Here is a 16,520-nt window from a genome sequence, read left to right as displayed (position 1 = left end):
CAGACATTATGCAAATATTTGAATGCCTGTAATATCTGCGTAAGCATAATTTAGAGCATTTAAGAATAGTCTGAACTTCAGCTTGGAAAACAGATGGCCATTTGCCCATGGGAATCGAAATATTTGTCCCTGGGTCAGTCACGCCTGCTCCAACTTGATTGTTCAGCTTTGAACCATCGGTGTAAAATACAATTGATCCTGAGCGAAGATTTGCTCCACCGTTTGCCCATGTATTTCGCTCAAGATTAATTATGTACATCAAAACAACGATAAAAATTGTATCTTCTCCTCATCCAGTCATCATTGTTTGTGATAAGTGAGTTGATATTTACGTTGTTTAGAATACTAAGATGTCCTTTTAGGTCACCTTCGAAGAGGTTTGAATCTCTTTTGATCTTCAAATCACTCTTCTCTGCTTCTAACTGAATAAATTGATCCAATGGTAGCACGTGGAGCAAAGCGTCTAGTGCTTTATTTGGCGTGCTTCTCATTGCACCAGTTATTGAAAGAATAGCCAATCTTTGAAGTTTTTCCAACTTTTTCTGAACCACCCTTTTATTTTGCTTTTGGTCACCATATCAATGCGGCATATGAAATTCTGGGTTTCACAATCGCCGTATTGAATCATTTTTGGCTTTAGTCCCCACTTTTTACCGAATGTCGCCTTACTTATCCATAAAGCATTTGTAGTCTTACTCAATGCTTCCTCAAGATGTAAGTTCCAATTCATCTTACTGTCAAGTCTAACTCCAAGATGCTTGACTGAGTTTGAAAGTTTCAAATCTGCTCCTTTCAATTTTAAAGTAGGAAAAGGAAAAAGTGGGAAAAACGCCACCAATGTGGCCTTTGAAGGATTTATGTTTAATCCTTCCTTTTCACACCCTAGTATGATGAAATTTAGGGCAATTTGCATTCGGTTAGAAATAACATAGTCATATTTTCCTCTCACCAATATAACTATATCATCCATGAAGCCAACTATTTCGAAGCCTCGAGCCTCCAGTTGTTTGAAAGGATCATCAACGATCAAAGACATCCACAAGTGATAGTACGCCTCCTTTTACTGCTCTTACACTAATTGGTGAGCTTCCAAGGTTGGCTGATATTTCTCTTTTTGATAACATCTCGCCAATCCAATCAACAATACATACATCGAAACCTCGTTTCAACATAGCATTCTTCATTGAACTGTGATATGTGTTATCGAGTGCCGCTTCAATGTCAAGAAACGCTGCAAGTGAGATTTCTTTTGTTTCAAAAGATCTGTCCAACTTTGTAACTAGCTTGTGAAGCGCTGTTACAGAAGATTTTTCCTCCTGATACGCGAACTGATTTCTGTTTAGAGGAGTTGTCGTTAAATAGGATGATTTTATATGCTCATCTATTAGTTTTCCATTATTTTTAATATGATGGACGATAAGCTAATTGGTCTGAAGGATTTTGGGGATGATTTATCCTTCTTATTAGCTTTTGGGATAAATGTGACACGCACTCCCCTCCATGCAGTCGAAATATAGCCTAATATTAAGCTCAATTGGAGCATCTTAGTCAGAATAGGTGCTCTTCATGTGGTCTCCATGTAAATTGATGATAAAACACGGAAAGTATTTTTGCATCATTACTTCTAATGTTTCATAAGTTGTCTTGGTAAAAGAACCAATATCTTTTTCAATAATCCCAAGACCATTTGTGTGATCCTTAGCAAGGACTTTCTGCAGTCTGGCAGCAACTGGAGTACTTTCAATGTGTACACAAGTGTGCCTCAAGTTTATCCTTTAAGATCTACGAATTTCTCTATTATAAGTAGTGAGGGATTCTCTGTATTGATCCCACTGTTGTGTAAGAGTTTCCGGGTTTTCTTTCGCATCTTTTGGAGATTGATATGCCACCAAGAAACGTCTCTATTTGAAGAAACTTGACAAGATTGCAGTATCAAGCAGGAAAGTTGCTTCGAACTTCTGCAAGTCCATGACAAGAGTTTGAAGAGGTGCTCACGTTTTCCGCCTCTTTTATTTAATTTGAGTTATACAATTCCCAGTTCGTTTTCCTGGGAACTCTTTTGGTTTCTATGAGTTGATTTCCAGCCTCATATTCGAATATTATGTGCATGTGATCAGATAGATATGTTTGATCTGATATATGCCAATTTTTGATTTTTTCCGAAAGTGTATGACTGAACAAGTTTAAATCAAGAACTTCTTGCCTGATGGCATTTGAAAAGGTTGGTTTATTTCCCCTGTTACATATATGTATCCAAATATGATATCCAAACTAGCCCATATTGTGTGATGAGTGTTTGCGTCGCTACCAATAATGAAAGCATTATTTTGCTTTCAGCAATAAGAAATAAAATCGGTGACTTCTAGTGGAGGCACATCAACAGCATTTCCCGGAAAGTATGCCGAGGCGACAAATATTTCCGTTTTTCCATGAATTGTCGGTACCTCCATCATTCTTCTTCTTATTGGCATTAGTGTTCATTAAGCACTTCCACAGTTATTAACTGCGAGGTTTCTAAGCCAGGTTACCATTTTTGCATTCGTATATCATGAGGCTAGCACGATGATACTTTTATGCCCAGGGAAGTCGAGACAATTTCCAATCCGTAAATTGCCTAGACCGGCACCAAGAATCGAACCCAGCCACCCTCAGCATGGTCTTGCTTTGTAGCCGCGCGTCTTACCGCACGGCTAAGGAGGGCCCATCTCCATCATTACCGCAACAATATATCGTTCAATGAATTCTGTGATCGCAAATTTTTTTGCTTTTTCATCCACCAAAAAATTTTCATCTTGAGGAAATTACCTGTACAATTCTCATAGGAATTTCAATAGATTATCTGGGAGACTTCCCAGGGAGACATTCTGAAGAACTCTTTTGGTAACTTTGGAAGGTTCTTGGGATATTTTGTAGAGGAATTTCCAGAGGAATTTCGTAGAGAATTACCAAGGAGAGTTTATGGGAGATTATATCTGATATCATTCAGATAGATATCTGAATGAATTTCCAGGCGAATTTCTGAAAAAAAAGTGTTTGTGCGTTTGTGGGAGAATTTCCGGAGGAATTTCAGGGAAATTCTGGAGGAGTTTACGGAGAAATTTCGGAAGAACCACATAATGGAATTTGGGAACAAGAAGGCGCGAAGCGCTGCGATCGAAATGGACAGAGCAGGAAAAAAACGTATTGGTAAGCGCTACCAAGAATGGAGAGATGTAGCATTTAACCATGTATTGTGGCTTCAAATTGATGTTATCTGTTTTGATGTAAGCTAAATAATAATAATAAACTCAATTTCTGGAGAAAAAAAATCCCAGGATTCTTAAGAAAAAAAACATGAAACATAAAGGCTCTTGAAGTGTTTCTTTATGCATTCGTGAAGCATGCAGCACATCATCGAGCGAACATCACTCAGTGCACCGAAATTGTAACCTCACTTTAAGTTAAAAACGAAGCGTTAGTTATTTTTTAAACGATTTTTCCAAAGCATGCTCACACGTGAACGGTTTAGCTTCTCATAGAACTTTCGTGTGTTGTTAACGCGGTAAAGTACCCGTTAAAAACTTTATTATCATGTAAAAATCTCAACATACAATACTACATGTGTGGGCGAACAACTTAATGTAGATTGTAGAACAATGCGAAGCAGGGAAGGAGCGGGAATAAATACTTATTACACAAGTTATCTTCTCCTTCGCTATCGTATCAATGTTGGACACGATTAAGGAAACACCGCTTCAACAGTGTGACGTGATAAACAGCATAAAAGTAAATAATATGGTGCCTACCTGAAGCAGTGGCTGTAGCCAGAAAATTGGCCTGAGAGGGGGGAGGAGGGGTTGAATTGCGTTCTATGGAGCAATTTCAATGTTTTATGTTTATTTAAGATACTGGATAATAAATTTGATCTAACTTTGGTTCTGGCGTAGGGGAACAGACAGCTTTGTTCTATTATTGGCAGGGGGGTTTTTGTCGACCGAATTTTATGAAATTTGGCCACAATATTTTTTGATATGCAAAGAATGTTTAGGCCAAATTTGAGCAAAATCAGTCATAAAAAACCCTGATCAATCCACCTAGCGGTGTTGGTGCCTTTCTCGTGTAAAAAAAATGAGTTAGTGTTTTTAGCGTGTTTTGCGCATAGAAAATAGTATTTTGGCCATAACTTCTGATCCCATAGTCCAATCTGGCCAATTTTCAATAGCAAACAATGGGACAGGATTCTCAGTCGAATGAAACTTGTTGCGAGTAATTCGGCCAATGCTAAGTTCCAAAAAGTGTGTCTACAAAATTTTGTACACATACACACATACACACACACACACACACACACACACACACACACACACACACACACACACACACACACACACACACACACACACACACACATACATACATACACACAAACAGACATCACCTCAATTCGTCGAGCTGAGTCGATTGGTATATAACACTATGGGTCTCCGAGCCTTCTATAAAAAGGTTGGTTTCGGAGCGATACTATAGCCTTTACGTATACTTAGTATACGAGAAAGGCAAAACCCCCCTGACAATAATAGAACAAAACCTGCCAAAGCCGTCATTCCCCCTACTCAAATACAATGACGCAGAATGCGTTTTCTAGCAAGTAAAACATTAAGCGCGATGGATCGTTTTCTAATGTGCGAAACATTTTACATATTCCAAACTTTTTGTCTAACCTCTGTACATTTCTCGCGCTTTATATCATAGGGCGTAACTGCATTGATAGATTTCTGTTCGTCGATTATTTCTTTTAATTACAGCGGAATGCGGCAGTTTGCAAAAAACATAATGGTTTGTTCTTATGAAGGATCATTGAAACTTGTACCAGAAGTAACAATCACGGGTGTAACTTTTGAAACAGTTATAACAGGAAAAAAACATCGATGATGCATGCCTACACCTTCTAAAAATGGTCAAATAGTTTCCGGAATTTTATCGCAAGGGCACACAAGTTAGTCCCTTGAATTTCGAATAAGAAAGAATTGTCTATTAACTACAAGTTCAATTCAGCGGCGCAGCGAAATTTTTTTTATGGGTAAACTTTATTTTCTAAAATAGAGAGGGGTTAATTCTAAACGAACCTTTCCTCTCCCCTCATAGTTACACCACTGGCCTGAAGTGCGAGTGTTATCGATGGCTCGCATTAGTATTACTTATATAAGTATTAGAACATTTTTATGACACCTTACTTTCCACATATGTTCCTGACGTCATTGAAAACGACCACTTTCCATCGACAGCAATTAAATGTCTAACTTCTTGATCCCGGGTACAGGGTTTTCTATAATTTTTATAGTTCCAAATAATTATTCATATTTTCTAATAAATGTCTGAAAATAACAGTTAAATTGACCATACAAGAATTAAGTAGTTATTAAGCTTACTCTTACGTTGAATTTATAAGAAAATCTGATCTCATTAGCACTTATAATGTAATTATGATACCTCACCCACAAACTCAACGTTAATGACTTTATCCACAAGTATAAACTGTGTACATGTTGCGCACCGTTTGTACATACATATGTATAATGTTCGTCGGAAACAAACTACAAGATGAGGAAATAAATATAACTTATCTCTCTGCTCTATTTCACGGAGAATTTTTCACCAGATATGATCGCAAATGAAAAATGTCTCTTTTTAATGAAAACTTTCAGTCTAGCTGGAATGCACATTTATTCGTTTTATAGGGTATATCGGTATAGAACAGCAGAATAATGAAACATTAAACAAGGTGAATGTAAATCGTTCGAAGCGTGTTGAGCGGAATAATCTTAAAAGTAAAGAAAGATAGATAAAAGATTATCGACAGTAACGAGTTAATATGCAATATCTATCAACGTAACGTTATTACTTAGTTGGTGCATTATGTCAGAATGATATTCTTAGAACAAATAAATTTTGACAATCTTCTTAAATAAAAAAACAGATTAATCCACCTAGCGGTGACGATGCCTTTCTCCATTAAATAATCTAGTTTCGCCTTAGTGTGATTGCCTACATCACGGCTCTTGCAAACGCTGTAAGGCGAATCAACCAACCAACCAAAACAACCAACAAAACATCTTCTTCATAACTTTTGAACGCAATGACCGATCGTGATTCTATTCAATAGTGATTAACTAGGGCTATTTCCCCGTTGAGTGCAACTTGTTGCGAGAAAAACGGTCAAGATTATTTCCTAGTTTCCACCAAAACATGTCGTTCAGCTGCTTTTTCTTCGCGATTTTCAATCACAATAATAAATATTTAAAAAATAAAAAATAAAAAATAAATCGTGATTTCCACCAAATAGATAACTCTGCGCTTTATCGATTAGCGACCACATTGCCCTATCCTGGAACCAATAAAGTATCAGCCAGGAACCTTTAGAAGGGGTTTTTATACCAAACGTGTCATGCGGTGGCGTTCTTTAGCCATCTTACACAGAAGGGTATCAAGATCACTTGAAAATATCGACTTTTCATCCGAAGCTCGGAGACCCAAGTCATATATACCAATCAACTCAGCTCGACAATTGAGCACATGTATGTATGTGTGTGCGTTAGGGTGGCTCAAAAAACACTTTTTCAAAAATGTTGATGTTTATTCGGTTCTATTTGATGCCCTGATGCTCTGGACAAAATTTCAGCCAAATCGGTCAACGTTCGGGCGGTGCTAAACTCGTCGGAAGTCTATATGGAAAAATGTATGCAGAAACATCCAAAAACAGTGATTTGCAGTTGGACGGTACAATTTATGATCAAGAACAATGATACTTATTCAGTTCTTGTAGAATTAAATACAGAATGTTATGCTGAAAACCGCGAGAAGATTAGAGTTTATTAGGTAAAGATATTAGCATATTACTGGAATGTTGTAGGGGTGAATTTATTTCTTTTCAAAGGTAAAAGAAACGAAATTTGCTCAAACCCCACTACAGAGAAATACTAATAACATAGCCGGGCAAACTCTAATCTTCTCGCGGTTTTCTGCATAACATTCTGCATTAAATTCTTCAAAATCTGGATGAGTATCATAGTTCTTCTTGCTAAGTTGTGCCGTCCAACAGCAATTCACTGTTTTTGGTGGTTTCTACATACATTTTTGCATATAAACTTCCAACGAGTTTAGCACCGCCCAAACGTTGACCGATTTGGCTGAAATTTTGTCCAGAGCATCTGGGCATCAAATAGAACCGAATAAGAGGGCGGCTCATCAAAAAAATTGAAAAAAGTTTTTCCCATACTAATTTGAGCCACCCTAGTGTGCGTGTGTGTGTGTGCGTTACAAAAAAAATCACATTAAGATCTCAGCCGTCTGTGAACCGATTTGCATGATTTAATCTTTAAACGAAAGCTATGCCTTTGCCATTGAACACATTGATTTTTTTTGCAATCGGGCAAGTTTCAGAGATATTCGTGAAATATGAATATTAAGTGCATTTTCAGAGAACTAACAAAATAATGTGACATAAAGATCTCAGCCGTCTCTGATCTAAAAACTAAAGCTTTGCCATTCATCTCATTGAATTTTTTCTGCAAACATATATTGGGTTCCAGAGATATCTCTAAAATACGAACATAAAGCATTAGGCGTATTTTGTTCACAATATTGGCAAAATAATGTCATATCAAATCTCGGCTATCTGTGGACACATTTGCACAGTTTTCTTTTTAAACAAAAACAATGGCTGTTCCATTGAACCCCGATTTTTTTGTTTGCAATCGGATATTTGGTTTCAGAAATATCTGTGAATGTTCTTAACATGAGAAATATTTTTAGATTACTAATAAAATATTGCCACATCAATATCGAAGCCATCTATGGTTCGATTTGAGCTCTTTTGGGCTTAAATGGTTGCAAATCATCGGGGTTGGTTGCAAATCAAATCTGCAGCTTTTGTGTATTTTTACTGAAAATTATCAGGGATTGAATCCTAAAGAGAAAGAGCAAGTCTCTCACTCACATCTCTGTATACATATACGACATGTAGCATACCGCGAGAAATTTTTTTTGCAAGCTGTCATGATAGAGAACTGATTCGGGATGTTATACCCCATGATAAATTTCTTTTAGGAAGCTCCAAATGTGGGGAGCACTGGCTCTGATGATGCATTTCAACTTGTTCTACACAGCTGTGCAGTAACCAACACGAAAGGAATGAAAACAAAGCGAGAATCACCATTTTTCTGTGGGGGCTGCCTGTCTCATACTGTTTTTTCACACTTGTATACAAATTTGATAAATTTGTTATCATGGCTTGTTATGATTCGGAACAGTTTTTGCCTCTCTTTTATCGTTGTTCGTTATCTATTGAGAGCGATTTCTGCAAACCCTGAAAATTATACATTTTCCAAAAATATCCCTTTTATATATTTATATTGAAAGCGATAAAAAATTTAGCTCTAACGTTTCCTTAGCGATCATTTTTAGCTTTATGTTAATTTCGCTTCCTATTAATAGACGGCTAGTGTGTGTCTTGATGCCGCCTGAATATTTTTTTTAGTAAAATTAAAAAATAATGTTTTTTTTTATAAAACTATATCTTTTACCCTATTACCATAACCGACGCATAAGCCTGCTTACCTATCAATTTAGATCAAAGAACTAGATATAAAATGTAACATATACAAGATAGTGTCACTTCGAGATCTCAACCGATTGCTTACTGATTTGAGCTCAATTAACTATAAGCGGAAGCTAAAATATTGCCATACTGCTTGGAATGCTTTTTTGCAATTGGATATAGGATCCTGCGGATATCTCTGAAATTCGAACAAAATGTTCTAACTAAAGCTTTTTTTTTTCAAGCATAAAAATCTCAGTAATTTGTTATCCAATTAAAGGTCATATTCATAGAAATTGTAATATGCACTTGGTACATACAACCTATCAAAAGTGTAAGAAGGGTTCCATTCACTGTAGGTAGATTAAGTCGGTTTTTTTATGATGTCCCAGCAAATAAATGAACTAATTTGTTAGCAACTAAATTGACTATTCTTGGAATATATTAGGGGCCCACGTGCAACCCGTAGAAGGGGATATTTCCGTTTTTACACCAATAATCTACATAAATTTCTGCTGAATTTTCACGGTAAATTCTTCTGAACTACCTCTGGAAATTCTTCGTATTTCCACGAAATTTGTTTTTCGTTATTTCCACATGAAATCCTGCCCAACTTCCATGAGCTATGCCCCGAAATCGCCACGGACAATTCAATTTGGATTTCTTTGAATTATCCAGGGGAAAATCTTGGGAATTATGCAACGCAATTTTTTTTCAATTTCTAATGGAAATTCTTCGGAATTTCCAGGGGATTTTTTTTATTTCCAAGGGATCGGAATTTACAATAGACCGGAATTTTCGATAGAAATTATTCGGATTTTTCACGGAAAATCATTCGGAATTTGTACGTAAAAATCTTCAGAATTTTCACGGGTTGCTACAGGAAACTCCACAGGGTGTTATTTAGCATTTCTACTAGAAATTGTTCGTCGCACGATTTTTTTTGTTCCTACAAGGATTTCTTGTAATTTCTTCTGGATATTTTTCGGAATTTCAACGGGAACTTTTCAATGTTTACTATATACATTCTTGAGAACTTCAACAACTCATGTTACCTTTGAAGTGCCTCCGGGAAATCAGTGAAAAGGGACATTCTGTTTTAAGGTTTTGCTATGCATGTTTTGGCTATGGCTATGTCATTTGGAATTTATAACCGACTACATTGTTCATTCCTGGACACTATGACGTGCTCCTTGAGAACTCCTAGAAAAAGACATTTCTGTTATCACACCAAAATATAATTCAATTTAATTATTTTCCATAAACCCGCATTAGCCATTCCTGAAACCTGAAACCCCACTGGGAAATTGCCACTTCGCAGCTTTGTGTCATTTAGCACTTTCACAGTTTTAGAACTGAGAGATTTCTTAGTCAAGTTACCATTTTTGCATTCGTATATCATGAGGCTAACACAATGATACTCTCATGCCCAGGGTAGTCGAAAAATACATTAGCTCTTCTTCCATGATATTGCGTTGTTTGTTGTTGAACGAAAATCCTCAAAACTGTTCACTGATCGTAAATGACAATGCCTCCAGAGAATTCTTCGCTTCATGTAATATAAAAGAAAAATATTTTTGCTTTGTGAGGTGCAGCACGGTTAACACGATACAAGACATTTCTGTTTTTATGCCAAGTCTAACTACACAACTTAACGAGGTATTTACAATTATATGCAACCTTTTCAATCTTATTTCTATCAATTGATCACTTTTGACAATTCCTTATGATATGAACATGAAAGAGAAAGACACGAATTCACTGTAATGCTGTAAAGTGTCATAAATAAAATAAAAATAAAATAAAGGGAAAATTGCCAAACAAAATATGCCCTAGCCCATAGGGGAGTCCTAAACCGAACCGAAGTCATATTCAGCGTGGTCTTACTTTGAACCCGCACATCTTACTACTAAAATGAGGAAAGCCCAACATAGTAGGGGAACTGCTCCTTGATTTCATACCATGTACCCAAATCAATATCATTCGAAAACAAAGAATTGTCGCGCAAATTGTTTTATTTCTCATTTTTGTGATTTTTTTCAGCAGTGAGTACGCCGGATAACAACAAAACACTAAACAAATTGAGCCTAAATTGCCTGTTTTGCGAATGTTATTGATATAGGATCATGTTATTAATAATGGAACAGATACCCTATATTTGGGTGTAAAAACGAAAATTACCCCTTAAACAGATTTTCCGATGGAATTCCATAAATTTCCACTTGAAATGTATAATCACTTATTCGAGAGAAAATCATTAAGAAACATATTTTGGTCCAAAAACATAATTATTCCCTTCTACGGATCCCCTTGGGCACTATATAAGCTTCAGTAGTAGAAAATGTGGTCGGTCTTCAATTTCGAATACATGATAATCTCTTTTTTTATAGGGGAAAAGGCGGCTTTGGCAGGTTTTGTTCTATTATTGGCAGAGGGGTTTTTGTCGACCGAATTTTATGAAATTTGGCCACAATATTCTTTGATATGCAAAGAATGTTTAGGCCAAATTTGAACATAATCAGTCATAAAAAAAACCCTTGACAATAATAGAACAAAACCTGCCAAAGCCGTCATTCCCCCTATATAAATGTGGAGAATGAACTACCGTACGGCATATTTTGTATGAAAATAGGGCTGCCGGATGCACCTTTCAACAGCCATGGAACGTGGTCGCGTTAAACAATCTCTAATTCAGTATTACAGTCAAACCTCCATGAGTCGATGCTCTATAACTCGAAACCGACTCATGGTAGCAAATTATGCCATATTTAAAAATATTTACTGGGTTACTGTGATGGTCCCTTGAAACAGCTTTCCAAAGAAATTCTCTTCCACATATCGATATTTCTATGAGCCGTTGGTCTCTTCAATATCGACTCATGGAGGTTTGACTGTATTTAATTGATGGTAGTACATGAAGAAAGAGTTGCCGCTTGTTTAAATACGGAAATCTGATTTCTACAAATTCCCTGGGGGCACCTGAATGGCCAATAGTCGTGAATCAGTTTCGAATGCGTGAACTTCTATGAATCGTGATGGAAAAGCAGCCGAAGGACATATTTTGGTAAAGGAACGGAAATGACCCATGCTACTTATTCCCTAGGGGAACGCATAACTATCTTTGTGGTAGAAAATCTGTGGAAGAAGACCAGGCTCACTAAATATTTTGGAGTAGAAACAAATGTGTCCCCTTCTACCGTTTCCTGGTGACCTCCAAGAGTTTTTTCAAGCGTATTACCTTCTATTTGATGGAAAATCATAAAGAAAAAGCTGCCACATGGCATATTTTGGTGTAGAAATTCATTTCATTTGTCCGGATGCTCTGTCATGAACCATACATTCCTGTTTTATTGAGAATCTATGAAGAATTAGTCATCGAAAGAAATATAGGGGAACTGTTCCGTTTTCCATCTCACTGAACATATATTCATCTCATCGCAAAACAAAAAAATACAGCACCAATCTCGTCGCTTCTTTTTGCTAACACGCGTCACAAAATCACAAAAATAAGAAACAAACCAAATTCCTTTTCAATGCTTTGTTTTTTTATGGGATGGAAATAGGAGCTATGGGATGAAGTGCCCAACCGTTCCCCTATGTAGCTATATGAACAATAAAGTTCCCGTGGAAGTCGTTTCCCGATGGCCATTGTCTCTAGAACCAACATATCATCACATAGTCACAACATTGATGAGTTTATTCACAATGGTCAGTAGATTATTTGATGATTCTCTCGTGTTTTCAATGAATTATTGGCAGTGGCTGATTTGCTACTCGCCGCTTCCACTTCCAGGCGCTATCGTATATGCGCAAATAGCCAGCGTAAGTTAACCGCCAGAAATTTGTATGGCGAAAGCCATCTAACGCGGGTTTTCTCAAAATTAGAAACTTTTCATGAAACTTTTTTGGTACCGGTTATGTAGGAAGGTGTCCGCTACTACGCCTACTAAATATTTTTTCGATGAAGGTGCTTAATTTTGAGAAATCGAACCTTAGATGCCTTTCGCCATACTGATTTCAGAAAGTTAACTCCTAGTGTGCCGCTGTAATTACGCTCAAAGCAGGCGATTCATTTGTCGAATCCATACACAGAAAAAAAAATCCGTGGTATAAACTACTATTTTGTAGACTACGCTCTGTTTTTAAAACAACTATGAAATTTCAGTAAATTTTACCAAATCAGTTCATGTGACAACATTCCGCATGGGCCACAGCTGTTTTTTCATACACGGATTTGTTATCTGCTGAAAATCGTCGGTGCATATTCTTAAAATAACCCACGGAATGGTAGTTTCGACTGCAATTTTTTTTTTTGCGTGTAGCAATACCATATCTTCAATATATAGGGGAGTTTAGACAAAATCAGACACTTTATAGTGTTCAACAGAAAATAAGAAGCTACCATACTCTAATGTTTAAACGGCATTAACCTTTAACGTGACCTTACGAATTGAAATATACATAATTTATAGAGGAAATTGGTCAAAATGGGACACCTTCCATATATTCTCGTCGAAGGGATCGCCACTGTCAGATTCTATGGTTTTTGTGATTTTTTTTATGGGTATTACCCTTGATATACAGGGCTTGGTTGAATGAATCGCCTGCTTTGAGCGTGCTTGCAGCGGCGGCACACTAGGAGTTAACTTTCTGGAATCAGTATGGCGAAAGGCATCTAAGGTTCGATTTCTCAAAATTAAGCACCTTCATCGAAAAAATATTTGGTAGGCGTAGTAGCGGACACCTTCCTACATAACCGGTACCAAATAGTTTTTCATGAAAAATTTCTAATTTTGAGAAAACCCGCGTTAGATGTCTTTCGCCATACAAAATTCTGGTGGATAACTCTTGCTGGCAATTTTGCGCATATACTATAGCGCCTGGATGTGACAGCGGCGGGTACAAAATCAGCCACTGCCAATAATTCATTGCGTCCGTTTTTTATCCCGATTTTGCACACTGTGGCGACGGTCGGGAATCACACAGGATGAAAAAATGTGATTTAAAGGTTAAAGCTTCACAAAATTTTCCGCCGGAGTTTGGTCCACATACGTTATGTGTAGAACGGCAGTACACCCAGTTTTTTTTTACACGGTTTGGTTTTAGTCGTTTAAGACCTTCAGCGTCAATGAAACGATAAGTTAACCCCATCAAAAAATTCACAAAAAAATCAAAGAAAATTCACGGGGTATTTAAAAAGCTGTGAAAGTTTAGGTTAACCGAGAAATTAATAAATGTCAACCGCGTAAAAAAACTGGGTGTATAGATATGTCCTCATTCCTCATATTTCATTTGCTGCATTGGGTTTCATTCGTCGAAATACAAAGGACTTCACGGACATCTATGCACTCAAAGCACTGTACTGTTCAACGGTGCGAAGTATCTTGGAGTATGCAGTATGTGTGTGGTCCCCATACCACGTGACACAATCTATCAGGATTGAATAGGTTCAACGATGTTTCATCAGATACGCCCTCCGTCGGCTTCCCTGGAATGATCCTGTAAACCTCCCGGACTATTCCAGCCGCTGCAAACTTATAGGCCTGGAGACACTTGCGCTTCGTCGGACTAATCTGCAAAGGCTGTTTGTTTTTGATATTTTAAAAAATGTCGTGCAGTGTCCATATTTATTGCAAAACGTTACGCTTTACGCTCCTTCTCGGCATCTGCGTGAACGCGATCTTATTCTGATTCAGCGTCACAGGACGTCATATGGTTTTAACAACCCTCTGGAAAACTGTTTTCGGTCGTTTAATAGTGCAAGTGCTGTTTTTGATTTTAATGTGTCTAAACTAGTTTTTAAGAATAGAATAAGAAATATTAGATAAGAAACAGTCTGAGGAGTTTTTTATAATTTAAGACGAAGAAATAAATAAATGAGGATATCTCAAAAAAACGAAAATCATCAGCCCACCAGAGTGTACTAACCCCTTAAAATAATTCTAAAATAACTAAGTCTTGTGCATTTTCATACAATCTTCTTCTATCTTCTTCTTCTTCTATATAATAAAAATGAGTTGAGATTTTCGTCCTGACGATTTAACTCGCGAACGGGTTGACCGATTTGCAAGATTTTTCCCCTAACTGATTCGTTTAGGGATCCGCAAAATTTGTATAAATCAAAAAGTTGATGAATTTAACGGGGAAATGTAAAAATCATTAGAATACAATTTTGGGCCAGCTGTTGAGGAAAACAAAACAAACACACGAAAATTGATCTAGAGTGCGGTGCAGCAAATAGTTCATTGTGACATTTGCAACACCCGGGCCACGGTATACAGACATACAGTTTTTTGTATGCCGTGACCCGGGCAAAGCTTCCGCTAGTATTAATAAATATTTGAACAGAGTGAAAGCAATGTGCACTTATATTGACTATATGAAATAATCTCAAAGGGGGACAATTCACTCGACAGGACGACACTTGATTGCAAAATTCTGACCGGTGCAAATTGATTGAGCTCGAAACTCTTTCTGCCAGGCGTACTAAACATCAATGGTTATTCATATCTAACATTCTCGCAGGTATTGACTGCCCAGACATTTTATGCCTAATCCCATGGAATGTTCTTCCTCATATATTGCGTAATTCCCCGCTTTTAGCTATCCTGTTTGATAGAACGAATTTCGGTCGCAATACATAATATTTCTAACATGTGCTTACGTTCTTTTAATGATGTTTGTGTGAAATTTGATTCTCCAATGTCCAAAAATGTTTAGTGCGAGAATTGGTGATTCAGTTAGTCATTAACCCGTCTGTACGACAAAGTCGGAGATGGTGGACCAATACAAATTACTATTTCTATTACAACATCCTCAAAGAGGTTGGACACTATTTCTAGCTTCTTCATACAAAGCACGCTGCATTCTCATAGTAGCTCAGCATTTACGAAACCGAACTATATTCTCAGGTAACCAAATCACGCCCAATCTTCATACCGGATAATCGACACACTGCAATACTAATAACTCCACAATGTATTGTGTATTCACATCAGAAATTAAAGGTAATTGCTTTTTTTATATAAACTTTTTTTGTTCTTTTTTTTTTGTGTGTATTCAATAGCATAAATAATAAGAAATTAAAAAGAAAAACAGATTAATCAACTTACCGATGGCAGTACTTTCTCAGGGATTATAAAGGGTAAAAACGGAAGCTCATTAAAAATCCCAAAAATACAACTTTTGGTATACATAAACTTGTACATTTATATACTAAATAACATTTGAAAATAAATAAAATGTTCACTATTAACGTTTGTAACACATACTCCTGAAATGTGTTTATTAGTTATACCGCCCAAAACGTACCTCATTGATTGCAAATACAGCTCAAGTTCAAAGACGTCTTCCCCAACGCAAGTTCACCGTGAAGTGCACATCAATATACTCCGGTTATGTTTTGCAGAACGTGGTGAATACTTGAAACCGTCGGGCTCTTCTACTGCCCAGTTAAACTTTCACTGACACTGTATCTAATGTGTATAAGAACCAAGCACTACACTACACAATCAGAACAGAACATGCTACCAGTGGCATACGACCTAACCGAATGAAAGCAACCACCGGTGGAGCCTGAGTTTTTACTTTTGATTCCAACTGCCGCCAAACCAATGACTGTCGGTAGTGAGGGTTCACCAAATGAAATTCGCGCGCCATGCGCAGCTCACACCGTAGTTTTTCCTTGTATTAACATATGCTCTTCTCTGCAACATTTTCACAAATTCAGTGAGAAGTTTGTTGCTCTAATTCAACAACGAGAAGAAGTGTGTCTGGTCGATATAGCACGCAGCCAGGGCCGTTATTTCCTGTTTCATGTGTTTTGGTTTCATCAAGCATGATGTCTAATAGGAAACAGGATGTCAATTGCCTTTTTTTCCTTAAGAAATTGAACGATCTGCAATCAAGTAATATTTAAGTTTTTCTTAATACTAGGGTAACTGTA

General features: G+C 37.0%; 1 protein-coding gene across 2 annotated transcripts in view; it reads right to left on the bottom strand.

Moving 5' to 3' along the window:
- LOC134226766 (tachykinins) overlaps positions 1–16,300 on the bottom strand; it is a 92,831-nt gene extending 76,531 nt beyond the window's left edge. Inside the window, exon 1 of one of the 2 annotated variants that reach the window (XR_009983552.1) lies at positions 15,887–16,300. Coding sequence is in view for 1 of the 2 variants with exons in the window: in XM_062707738.1 (XP_062563722.1) it covers positions 15,887–15,891 (5 nt within the window). In the remaining variant the exon portion in view is untranslated. The remainder of the gene's footprint in view (positions 1–15,886) is intronic. The other variant, XM_062707738.1, reaches the window with a different exon arrangement.
- Between the last annotated feature and the right edge of the window lie 220 nt (positions 16,301–16,520).

This window comes from Armigeres subalbatus, chromosome 3, assembly GCF_024139115.2.
Source record: "Armigeres subalbatus isolate Guangzhou_Male chromosome 3, GZ_Asu_2, whole genome shotgun sequence".
In the NCBI taxonomy this organism is placed as follows: Eukaryota; Metazoa; Arthropoda; class Insecta; order Diptera; family Culicidae; genus Armigeres; species Armigeres subalbatus.
The sequence above is the reverse complement of the archived record's forward strand: the minus strand, read 5'-3'. Positions and strand labels throughout refer to the sequence as shown.